The sequence below is a fragment of the Furipterus horrens genome, unplaced genomic scaffold (assembly GCF_987537825.1).
Source record: "Furipterus horrens unplaced genomic scaffold, mFurHor1.1.pri manual_scaffold_11, whole genome shotgun sequence".
Classification (NCBI taxonomy): Eukaryota; Metazoa; Chordata; class Mammalia; order Chiroptera; family Furipteridae; genus Furipterus; species Furipterus horrens.
Window position 1 is genome coordinate 42,454,876 of NW_028327181.1, and position 12,588 is coordinate 42,467,463.

The 12,588-nt window shown below is 46.4% G+C and overlaps 1 protein-coding gene across 1 annotated transcript in view; it reads right to left on the reverse strand.

Annotated features, from left to right (window-relative positions):
* Nucleotides 1-2,254: 2,254 nt before the first annotated feature.
* DHRS7B (dehydrogenase/reductase 7B) overlaps nt 2,255-12,588 on the reverse strand; it is a 70,501-nt gene continuing 60,167 nt past the window's right edge. Inside the window, exons 4-7 of the mRNA XM_090291912.1 lie at nt 10,845-11,061; nt 10,142-10,234; nt 6,395-6,547; nt 2,255-2,667 (exon numbers count right to left, since the gene is read on the reverse strand). Coding sequence (XP_090148038.1) covers nt 2,462-2,667; nt 6,395-6,547; nt 10,142-10,234; nt 10,845-11,061 — 669 coding nt within the window. The 3' untranslated portion in view covers nt 2,255-2,461. The remainder of the gene's footprint in view (nt 2,668-6,394; nt 6,548-10,141; nt 10,235-10,844; nt 11,062-12,588) is intronic.

A 12,588-nucleotide genomic window follows, 5' to 3' on the forward strand; every position in this document is an offset into this window, starting at 1 on the left:
AAAGGCCAGCTCATCAGGAAATGTGGAGGAGCAGACAGACCCTGGCAAACTTTTCCTGTGTCTCTGTCTTTGTTACAGTCTATCCGCTGCCTCCAAAGTAGCGGTCACATCTGGCTCAGCAGCTGTCAGTCCCTGATGAAGGGAAGAGAAGCTCTTTCCCCAGTGCCTGCTGGGGACCAGGCAGTGTGCCCAGGGAGCTGCACACTTGGGCCAACGAGTCCTGCATGAGCTGCCATCACTTGGCCGAGCACAGACGTGCAGCGTGGCTGTCTGGAAGAACTCCTCTGGTTTTCTCCCACAGGCTGATTTTGGCACGAAGAGCAAGACAGCTTGCTTCTGCCCTCAGACCAGTGACACACTAAGAATTGGAGTGAAGTGGAAAGTACCTTTAAACTTCATCTGAAGGCAGGACTAATTCACAATCCTGCTTTTCAAACGTACCCAGCAGAATTAAAGGATAGAGGAGATGGGAAATAACCTCTGAGGACAGGAAAGAAACTGGCACACCACTACCCCTAGTGGCAGATGTTCATTTTCAAATGCGGGTGTGGGACTCCCCAAGAGCCAAAGGCAGGCCACTCCTGGCCCAGCTCCCATCTTCAGGGCGCTCCTGTGCGGGGTGCGCTCGCCGTCAGGAAAGTGCTGCGCTGCCATCCATGTTGCAGCCACCCCAGCAGGCTCCACAGGCCCCGCCTTTACTCAAACAGTGCTCTCCCCAGGGAGGGGTGTGGAACTCCAGAGGCACCCAGATGGCTTTAGTTGCAGCATGGACATCAAAGAACGCTACATCACTGGCCCTTTTTAGTCCTCTTCCTAGTCCCTGAGGCCACCAGGAGCATCTGTGCGGGGCGAGCACATCTTTCCTACCTCTGGTATTGCCACTCTGCTCAAGAGCAGGCGGGCTTTAGACGTGGCTTTTGGTAGACAGTGGATTCAGCTAGATTTTAATGGTTCTGTTTATGTTAAATTATTTTCTATTTATATGGTAGAATACAAAGTTTTTAAAGTTTTAGAAAGTGAGTTAAGTATTTAAAAAATGTTAAGTAAACATTGAGTGGTATTTGACTGTGACTCAAGTGTCATATGTAGGTTGAGACCCTTTTTGTCTGCTCCAAACTCCATTTCCCAGCCCTCACCTGTGAACCAGGGCTCAGCAGGCCACGGTCACAACCGCTCCAAACCCAGCCACTTCAGCAACATAGTTGGTGGTGTCTTGATGACGGAGTATGTGCTTGCCAAAGCTCTTTTCCATGTCAGGAGGGAGAGAGATGGTTTCCGAGGAAAGTGGATCTGCCACATCTGTATCCACATTTAAACCACGGGCTCCTAGGATGTTTAGGCCATGCTGGGAGCTGGGATAGGTCACCAGATCTAACCCATTCCTCATCATCCTACTTCCAGGAAACTTGAGAGCCTTGAACACCCAGGCTGCCTATGGCCATTATTTTGAGAGTAGCTGTTTAAAATACAAGCTCCATAGGTCCACGATTAGGATGTAATGTAAGATAGCAGTGCAATATGCTAGGAAATTTTTATTACAATTCAGGGAAGCCTATACAATGGACCCACAATTTCCACTATCAGCTTCAATTATGGGGAAAAGTTTCATCCTAAACGAGTATGAAGTTGACCTATTCACAAAGAATCTCAGCCATGTATTGGTGTCAGAAAGGTGGACACAGGCATCCTTTCCAGCTACTCTGCCACTGTCACAGCTAACAAATGGGCTGCTTCCACCAGGGAGCAGACGCAGCTGTAGAATCCTCCCTGCCTCACCGGATGTCTGCGTCTCATACTAGAGGATACATGGGACCGTGGGGGATTTTCCTTTCCTCTTTGGCTGCTGTCTCCTTAGGAAATTCATCCGCTTGGAGTGGTGCCTGGTCCTATGGGCTTTGGGTGGGAGTCAACAGGGAAATGGGAATTCCTTTTTGGTACTAAAGCTGGTGTCACTTGGGATATGTCATATGATCGACCACGGGCTAGCCCTTTGCTGTGCTGAATGAGCTCATAGGACCTGGGAATGGATATGAATAATGCCATCTTGAACTGTAGCCTTCTCCCTTTACTACTGGAAGTAGACTCTGCCAAACCAATTAGGCAAATGGTCTTGGGTAAGTCAAACATGAAAACAACTGGGACAAGGTGATGTCAGGCTGTCTTCTGATGTCAAGATGGAAACATTTTTTAGGAGATGGCAGAGGCTGGAATTCAAAGGAGGCATGGTTACTCTAGTCCATAAGGACTATGACTCTTAGTTTTCCATTCATTTATTTCATATTCTCAGCATTAAAACCTAGCTCCACACTGACTCCTTACGGGTTACCCCACACAGTTGGGAAGATCTTTTTTTTTCCTGTTCTCCGCCAGCAGGGTCGAGCCAGGTATTTCCAGGGCAAGTGTACCTCCATCTTTCCCACCTGTGAGACAAATATCCAGTAATACCCATCTCTCTGTGGCACTAGGAGTTCTTGGATTTCTGCTCCTTTCTGGCCCGGGAGGCCATGAGGCTGAAGAAGAGCCCAGGAGCTAGAGTTCGCAGATATATGGCCAGGGAAGGCAACAGGTCAGCAAGGATCACATCTTTCTTTCTCTTCCCCACAGCAGCTAGAACATCTCGGGCCATCTCTGCAGGCATTCGGCCCTGGGCTGTGGTCTTGTCCATAACTAAAATAAACAAAGGAAACCCATGAACTTGGAAGCAAAAGTACCTGTCTTGAGTTGAGCTGCCAAGTACTGTCGTTCAATAGGCTCACCAGATTTCCCATCAGGAAGCTTCTCCCAGTCTGTCAGGAGGCAGGTGGTATGCCACCATCCCTGAGTCTCCTGTACTTCAGGAAGTGAGGACCCATTCTGTGGCTCAGCATGTGAGTAGGGTAAGAGAGATGCGGGTGGGACATGGGAAAAGGTGGGTGGGGCTTCCATCAGCGCTCAGAGCTGGTTTACAACGAAGGATGAAGACCAGCCCAGATGGGGTCTCAGAGCTAGCCCGTCATACCACAGCTGAGGAGGGGATTCCTGACCTTAGGAACTTTTGCCTTTTGAAACAACCAATGACTAAGGATGTTGAACCATCAAATTCAACTTGGGTGGCCTGGCTTGAGGTCAGTGAGGCAGAGGTGGAAAGACTGTGATGCCCAAATGCACTACAAGCTCACTGGAGTGCAAGTGAAGACATGAATCAGAAGGGGTGTCACAATCCCCTAGGTCATGTGTCACTGAATACGGAGTAGGGAAAAACCCTGGGTTTGTTTTGGGTGTTAAGAGATAGCTGTGGGCAGTTTAGGATGCATTTGGCTGGTTAACAGCAACTGATGTTTCTTGTTCCCTAGTAATCTGACAATTTTCCCAACAAAGCAGGACTAGTTGGCAGGCATAGAGGAGAGGACACTATCACAGATCATTAGAAACCGTTCGTGGACTTCTGGTCAAGATAGAGGCATAGATAGACATGCTCTGCCTCCTAACGCAACCATGAAAAGAATTACAACAAAATTTCAAAACTAATAACACCCAGAACTGTCAGAAAATCGAACTGTATGGAAGTCTGACAACCAAGGACTTAAGGAAGCCACATTCATCCAGACAGGTAGGAGGAGCAGAGATGCCAAGACAGGGCAGAGAAGTGAGGAGACCTGGTGTGCGTGGAGAGGCAGCAGCAGCAGTGAAACAGGCATGGGCGGTCCCATATTCATGTGCGGTGGGTAAAAACCGGGAGGGACACCTTGGGAGTATGCAGTCCCAGCCCCAGGCTAGACTGTACAGCCCAGGGTTCCAGTGCCCAGCAGATAAATCCCCATAACTTCTGGCTGTAAAAATCAGTAGGGGTTGGGGCAGTGGAAGAAACTGTTGCGTTTTTAGCAAACTCCGCTTAAAGGACCCGCACAGTCCTAAAATGTATGCAAACCCACCCACTCTGTGATTCAACACCAGGGCAACAGCTGGAAGGGTGCCAGTCACATATGGGGAGTGGGTGAAGTGATTGGAAATGGGGTGAGTGATGGGCAGACCCCTAGAAGCAAGGCAGCTGCACAGTCCCCTCACCAAACCCTTCCTCAACATAGCCAAAAAGTGGTGAAATGGATTGCTCCGTGTTGGTGAATACCTAAGGCTCCACCCCCACAATTTACAGGTGCGCTAAGACGGAGGCAAAGGAGCTCCACCTAATATGCACACAAATGCAGGGAGGCTGCCTAATTGAGGAGAAAGAAATACAGCCCAAATAAAAGAACAGAACAAAACCCCACAAAAAGAACTAAGTGAGATGGAGATAGCCAACCTATCAGATGTAGAGTTCAAAACACTGGTGATCAGGATGCTCAACAACATGAAGGAAGAAATGAAAACTACACTAAGTGAAATAAAGAAAAATCCACAGGGAACCAACAGTAAAGGGAAAGAAGTCTGGATTCAAATCAACGATTTGGAACATAAGGAAGAAATAAACATTCAGCCAGAACAAAAAGAAGAAACAAGAATTCAAAAAAAATGAGGACAGTATAGGAAGACTCTGGGATATCTCCAAATGTGCCAACATCCAGTTCATAGGGATGCCAGAAGGAGAAGAAGAGCAAGAAATTGAAATTTTATTTGAAAACAATAATGAAAGACAACTTCCCTAATTTGGCAAAGGAAAACAGACATACAAGTCCAGGAAGCACAGAGTCCCAAACAAGTTGGACCCAAAGAGGACCACACCAAGACACATCATCATTAAAATGCCAGCGGTTGAAGATAGAGGGAATCTGAAAAGTAGCAAGAGAGAGTTACCTCCAAAGGAGTTCCCATAAGACTATCAGCTGATTTCTCACACCAAACTTTGCAGGCAAGAAGGGACTGGCAAGAGGTATTCAAAGTGATGAAAAGCAAGGACCTACAACCAAGATTACTCCATCCTGCAAAGCTATCATTTAGAATGGAAGGGCAGATAAAGCGCTTCCCAGACAAGGTAAAGCTAAAGGAGCTCATCACCACCAAGCCCTTATTATGTGAAATGTTAAAGGGACTTATTTAGGAAAAAAAGATCACAACTATGAAAATTAAAAAGGCAACAAATTCACAATTATCAACAACTGAATCTAAAAAATAAAAACAAACCGACTAAGCAAACAACTAGAACAGAAACAGAATCATTTGGAGGGTTATTAGCTGGGAGGGGGAAAGGGAAAATGGGGAAAAGGTGCAGGGATTAAGCAGCATAATTGGTAGGTACAAAATAGACACGGGGATGTTAACAGTAGTATAGGAAATGGAGAAGTCAAAGAACTTATACATACAACCCATGGACATGAACTAAGGGGAGAGGGAATTGCTGGCTGGAAAGGGGGGTACCAGGCAGAGGAGGGCAAAGGAGGAAAAATTAGGACAACCATAATAACATAATCAATAAAATATACTTAAGAAAAACGAAAGCATTCGTAAGTTGTCCAGACTGCCTGAGCTTCCTACCAACATGTGTTCTTACCGTGTTTTTGTTAACAGGAGACTAGGAGGTTTCTGATTGTTGCTTATTTTAAATGCCACAGAGGGATTTTTTAAAAAGATTTTTCTAAGTATAAATAATATAAATATGACTCTCTCTGCATCTGTGCCTCTGTCTACTGACTTGCTGAGTAAGAGAGCAGCTGCCACCCAGGTCATAGGCAGTCTTGGTTCAGGTCAGGCTGGGGTAAGACCAGGAGGCCCCTGATGAACGCCACAGCACAGGCCCAAGAGATCACATCCAGGGAGGCAAAACATGGAGGACAGTGCTCAAGGGCTAAGCAGGCCCTATTCAAGCTAGGGAAAGCGAAGCTGGCTTCCACAGCAATAGCACCCATGGGTCAACCCACCTGAGAGGCAAAAACCAATTGGTCTCTGCTTGGCCTGAGCCTGCATCCTGGAGCCAGGCAGTTGGGCCCACTGGTGGTAACTGCAGGCCAGCTCAGCACTCTGGCTGAAGCAAGAGGGAGATTCTGAGACTCAGTGGAACCCGCCTCACCCCACAAGACTGGGCTTGTTGCTTTGAGTACCCTGAAATAAGTTTGACTCAAGCTTAGTGGGTGTGGAACCCTTTGGGTCAAGCATCCCATAGTTCCATATGATGTAGTCATGTTAACTTCTCTTAAATTCAGAGAATGGGTTTGTTGGAAGTCTGGCAGCATTTCAGCCTAGGGACTTCCTTTCCCGCCCTCAAAGCCCTGGCCCACAAGGGCTCTGTGTGACAGCTGTAATGGGGTGGTTCGTGGTAAATGAGGGTTCTTCAGCAGTATGTATAACCAACACTCACGTGTCAGTGCTTTCACCTTAAAAGTTATATTCAAATGAATAGGCAAAGAATCCTCAGGTAAGAGCAGTGTCTGACTGTGGCTGACCAACAGCTTTTTATAAAAGAAAAGAGAAACTGCGGCCTCACCTCCATATCTGGAGCCATCAGCAGTGATGGCATTTAGAGAAAGGTTGGTGTGGATGTAGCCAGGGCTGATGACGGTAACCTTGATCTCATACTGTTCCATCTCGGCGCGCAGACAGTCAAAGAATGCTTGGGTGGCATGTTTGGAGGCTGCGTCTGCAAAGGTCGGTGGCCAGAGGCAGGTGAGTGAGCTGGTGTGGGGCATGCCTAGGTGAAGACACGCATTCACTCCCATTCGTGCTCTCTTGAATTCAGAGAACTGGTTTTATAATTTAAGATGATAAAAGTACAGTATTATAGCAATGTTCATCTCCTTAGAGAAGTACATTCTGTCCTTGTTTTTAGGAAACACCCTTAAGTATTTAGAAGGAAAAGAGCAATATGACTCCAACTTTCTTCAAATGATTCAGGAAAGAAAAATTATAAATTTCATATATACTTACATTTGCATATACACACACAGAGAATATGATAAAGCAAATATGATAAAATGTTAACAACTGCAAAATCTGCACGAACGGTACAATAAGAATTCTTTGTACTGTTCCTGCAACTTTTCTTTAAGTCAGAAATTATTCCACTTTAAAAGAAAAAAAAAACCCTAAATCCTGCCACCCCTGAAAAAAACAACTACTCAGTGCCCAATGGGTAAAACATTCAAATAGTACATAAATATATAAAGTAAAAAAATAAAAGTCCTTCTGCCTTCAAACTTCATTCTCCAGAGATAACCAATGCTAATGGTATCTCAGGATTTATTATTTTTTAAAAGATTTTATTTATTTTTAGAGAGAAGGGAAGGGAGGGTGAAAGAGAAACATCAATGTGTGGTTGCCTCTCACACACCCCCAGTGGGGGACCTGGCCCACAACCCAGGCATGTGCCCTGACTGGGAATTGAACTAGTGACCGTTTGGTTCACAGGCTGGCACTCAATCCACTGAGCCACACCAGCCAGGACTCAGAATTTATTTTTTATATATCTAGTATACAAACGCATATATGTGATTTTAACAGAAATGAGCTCATACTGTTCATATTATTCCTGCAAGTACCCTTCTTCACCTGGTGACAAGAGACTGGACAGCCTCCATGCCAGCCACGCAGACTTGCCATGCTCCCCCGTGAGTCCCCGGACTTCAGAACTGGCCCTTCTTCACAGGGTGTTTCCAGGTTTTGATGTTGAAGCTGTGCTATTAGTGAGCACACTTACGTGCATGGGAATGTGTTTGCATAAAATCTGAGATTGGCTCTCTTATGTATTTTGGGTAAGAAACTTCCATAGAGTGGCTTTTCATCTGGAAGAACTACCAAGCTTGCTCCACTTTCAAGAAACGAAGCTGATGTGATGGCTCCACAACACGAGGAAGGGGCGTACAGCAACTGGCAATGACATTCTTGGGAAACACATGGCATCTGCACTGAAAATCAGTTTCTTCCTAAGTGTTTCAGCCTTAGGAAAGGGGGATCCACTGGCCAATAAAACAGGAAGGGAAAAACCCAGGAAGTGTCACAGCAAGTCCCATGAGAAATTCAAATGTCTGAACTTGCTACAGTCCCTTCTGGGGCCAGCTTCTCTGGTTTAGGTCGTGTTGCTAGGCAAGATCAGTAGTCTGTGGGTGGGTGGGTGGAGAGAACTGTTCCCATCACTGTGATTCCAGAAGTGCTGCCCAGGCCCAAGCACGGAGAGTAGGGAGTCATTCTCCGGGTCCCTGGAAGGATGTACCCTGACAATGAGTCTCCCAGAGCTCTTAGGCTGCAGGTCATCAGCCAGGCTCTGCTGACCTACTCATCATCACTAATGTGATGGGACTCAGCCCTCCGACCCATGAGGTGCAGTGCGCAACACACTGCCTGGATCACCTGACCGGACCCTCACCACAGCGGTGTGAGGGAGGTGAGGCTGCCCCCCGTGTTGTGAGAAGACGCCTGCTCATCAACACCCCCAGCCGCGCCCGGGAGGCACTGCCACATCCCAGCTGACCGTCATAAAGGGCCCAGACCGGCCACGTGCGACCCACTGTAACCACAGGCCAAGTGGAGAACAAAACTCAGATTAAATCAAAGTTTTAAAATCATTTCAAACCAAGAAAATGGTATATCCTTGATCCTGATTTACCTATTAACAGTTTACCTCATCTGCTTTATCATTTGTGATTTTATATAAATATATGTATGTATTCCCAAACCATTTCATCAGCCTTAGATGGTTGTCCTACACTATTGGAGTTGAAAACAGAAATAACCACAGGAACAGATACAGATACAGCACTTCACAATTTACAAAGGACTTTTTTAAAAAGCTTTTTTTAAATTAATTTTTTTAGAGGGGAAGAGAGGGAGAAAGACAGGGAGGGAGACATTGATGTGCGAGAGACAGGTTACTTCTTGCACGTCCCCAACCACGTCCCCACCTGGGACCTGGCCCGCAGCCCAGGCACGTGGTCTGACCAGGAATCGAACCGGCGACCTTTTGGTTTGCAGGCCGATGCTCAATCCACTGAGCCACACCAGCCAGGGCTACAGAGCACTTTCCATCTCTGTTTGTCTCGTTTCATCTTTAAAACAGCTTTGTGAAGTATGTAAGATGATTTTAAGTCTAATTTCACAAGAAAGGAAATGCAGGGTCAGACAAGTTAAACTAGAACCAACATGTAGAACTGGGTTCAGAAAGAAAGGGTAATTTTCTGTGACATTTCCAGGTCAGACAGCTGGATGTCTGTCCTGTCCTCTCTAAGCACTGAAGCACCTGCGCTCTCCCTGTCTTCTCTGCCAAGTCTGCTGGGCGTGGCTGAATTGAGCACTTGCAGGCGGGGAGAGCAGATGAGTCGGTTGTAAGTATTACTTCCAAAGGGTGGAGCAAAGAATGGAGTTAGTAAGACAGTCTGTGAAATTATCTTTGAAATCTCTTAAGAAAACTAGATTCTGTTTGCTTGCTGGTGCTACATGATGGCAGACAGATGAATGAAATGATACATTTTTGACAAAGCCACTCACATACATGGACAGGAAGTGTGACATGAAAGCCAGTGTGGCAGTTTTAATTATTCAGCCCTGCCTATTTCCACTGAAACTCTCCCATGAATGCCTAGAGACATAAAGAGTTAAGGATGTTCTATGTAGTGCATAACTGTTATTGGTCAAAGACTGAAGGGAAAAAATCCTCAAGTATCCAGGAAGATGGCTCAGTAAATTATGTCATATATCCATTCAATGAATTACTATATACCGACTTACAAGGATTAGGTAGATACATATATAATGCTGTAGAAAGATATATTGTCAAGAGAAATAAGCAAGTCACAAAACAGTGTGCGTAATGTGACCCTGCCTTTGTATATTTGATCATATGTAGAAAATGTTTGGAGGCAGAGACCCGAAGTGGTTATGAAGTGACTACCTGAGTGGCAGCAGTAATCGATCACTGTGACTAATACCAGCATGTTTCTTATGCCTGGCACTGCTCCAGGCACTTCCCTCAACAGAGCCCCTGTCTCCATTCTGCAGATGAGGACTGGGGTGCAGAGTGGTAGGGACATTTGCATAAGGTCGCACACAGCGGATAAAGAGTAGAGCTGGGATTTGAACCCAGACATTCTCTGCTCAGGAGAACACATTCTGATGAAGTTCCTTCATATTCTGTATTGAATATTTCTCTAATGTCTGCATTCTGGATAGAAAATATTCTATTTCTGTAATCAGGAAAAAACAAAAAGAAAAACATTTGGGGGAGGGAGAAGGAAGTACTCACATGCTGATCGAAAAGGAATGCTGATTCTGCCTTGGATGCTGCTGATTGCGACAATGTGGCCCTGTCGCCTTTTGATCATGGAGGGCAGCAGTGCTGAGGAAAGAGGTCAGAGACTTTAGAAGAGGACTTTTCTTCTGGTCACTGCACCTAATGCTGAGAGGGGGCAGCCTCACTTATTAGGTTTCATCTGATTGAAGGAGGTGAACAGTGAAAGCCCTCAGTGGGGAGGCCCACGTTTTGTTGGGACTTTTAGGTTTCCCGTGCCTGGCAGACTTGAGCAAGCAGGCAGAAGGGAGGAGTGGGGAGGAGACAGCAGCAGACAGAAGCCTGGTCACTAACGGGCAGCTCCTCTCCCTTCCCCAGCGAGAGCTTTCCCCTGGAGCGAAATCATGCCTGCACAGAAGAGTATCTGCACTTTGTGGGGGTTTACAAGCACCACTGAGAGGAAATGGAGGCGGTGCTGTACAAATGACTCTGTCACTGAAGAGAGCATCTTGATTTAAGGCTAGAAAGCAGATAAAGAAAATGCAAATAAAAATCTGGAAAAAGCCAGCACCCAAGCTGTAAAAAACAGCACCTTTTCCAGGGTAAACGAGAGGATGAGGACAGGCAACGTTTAGCCAACAAGGAACAAAGTGACTTAAAAACAAAAACAAAAACCTAACATATCAGTGTTCTTTTCTCTTTCATCTAAGACTGTCACCTTTCGTTAGAGCTACTGGGCCAAAGTAGTTTGTCTCCATGACCCTCTTGTCCACATCCACGGTGGTGTCTGTGATGGCGCCACGGTAGCTGACCCCAGCGTTGTTGATAAGCACATCTACGTAGCCAAAGCACTGCAGGATCTCAGCTGTTGCTGCAATGACAGCCCCAGGGTCTGCGAGGTCGAAGGTCACCGTGAAAGGCTTGTGTGTCTGCACCTGGTCAGATACAGCAGAAACCAAATGCACCTTCAGAGTGACAGGCCATGTGAGCCACGTGTCTCTGCTATTCAGAGTTGGAGTGGCCCACTGGGCATGAAATGACACAGGCTGAAGCACCTCTCTTCCGAAGAGATGTGACCTGGGGGTTCCTGCCTACAGAGATCGCATCTGACCTGGGCAACTTTTCTCCCGAGTTGAAAATTACTATTAGATCCAAACAGTAAGCTCCACAGAACAGGAATCACATAGGATATAGGTTACTGTGCAGATTATCACAGGAGCTATTAATCAGAGCTTCCCTGTGCCAGCATTGTGCTGTATATTATAACTAATAAAACAGCTACCCTGCTGATAGACACTGTATTTCTCAGGTTAAGTCACTTTAAGTTATCCATGAAACATTTCATATATATCCCTATGTGCCAGACACTGGGGACAAAGCAGAAAACAAGACAGACAGGGTTCTTATCCTCCTAAAGTATGCAGTCTAGTGGGGAAGAGAGACAAACTAAAGAATGCCACAAAGAAGTGTAAGAGGCTAGAGAAATGAATAATTGAGCAATCTAACTTGAAGGCTTCCCAAGTGAGTTTAACAAAAGGTCAAAAAGATGTGAAATCAGAGAGGACGATAGAGTAGGAAGTGCCAGGAATCCATCTTTCAACCTGGAAAATTGTACTGAAAGAAACTCTCTGAAGTGGTACCTTAGTATTCGTCATTAATTCATTCTGGAACTCATGATGAGTGCCGAAACTGACAAGTACCGAACTGTGTGTGAGCTACCATGAGAATGACATGTTGACCACTGTTTCATTGCGAGAGAGGGATGCCGAGTGGTGAGCAAGCACCGAGTGCTGAAACATTTTTGTCTCATCAAAATGGGACAAGTACAGGCATCCAAGATGGCAGAGGAGTAAGTGGGAGCTATACTAACCTCCTCCCAGGACCAATCTGGACTTACAACTTAATTGTGGAGAAATCATCTGGAATAACCAACTGCACACTAGCTGGAGACAGGTCTTATAACCATGAAGAGACAGAAAAGGCCACTCATCACAACGTGACCGGTAGAAAGTGCGGAGAAATGAAAGGGCTGGCTGGGCTCCCATGGGTGGCAGCTGAAGGGACTGAGAAACTGCTTATCAGCTGGGGGTTCCCTCTGAGAAGGGCAGGGTCTGAACCCCCAGCTGGGCTTCCCAGCTTACAGCAACAGAGTGGAAAGTAGAACAGCATCCAGCTGTGAAAAGTGAAAAGCCACAGTTTTTTGCAGGCCTGAAAGAAACAGCTGGAGAGGGGAGCTCTTAAGTGGATCACATATGAGGATATTGTGGCACCCACTTACCCTGGGCTCAAGGAGAGGGAGGGCAGAGAGGACTAGAGACGCTTGGGGAGAATTTGGGGTGGTGGCTTTGGGGAGAGAACTGAGGGAACAGCTGACCAGGTCCCAGTGCTGACTCATCCCCAGTACTGCAGGCAGACCATTCCCCTCTAAGTGGCGTCAGCCTGAGGGGAAGCAAAACCCCGCC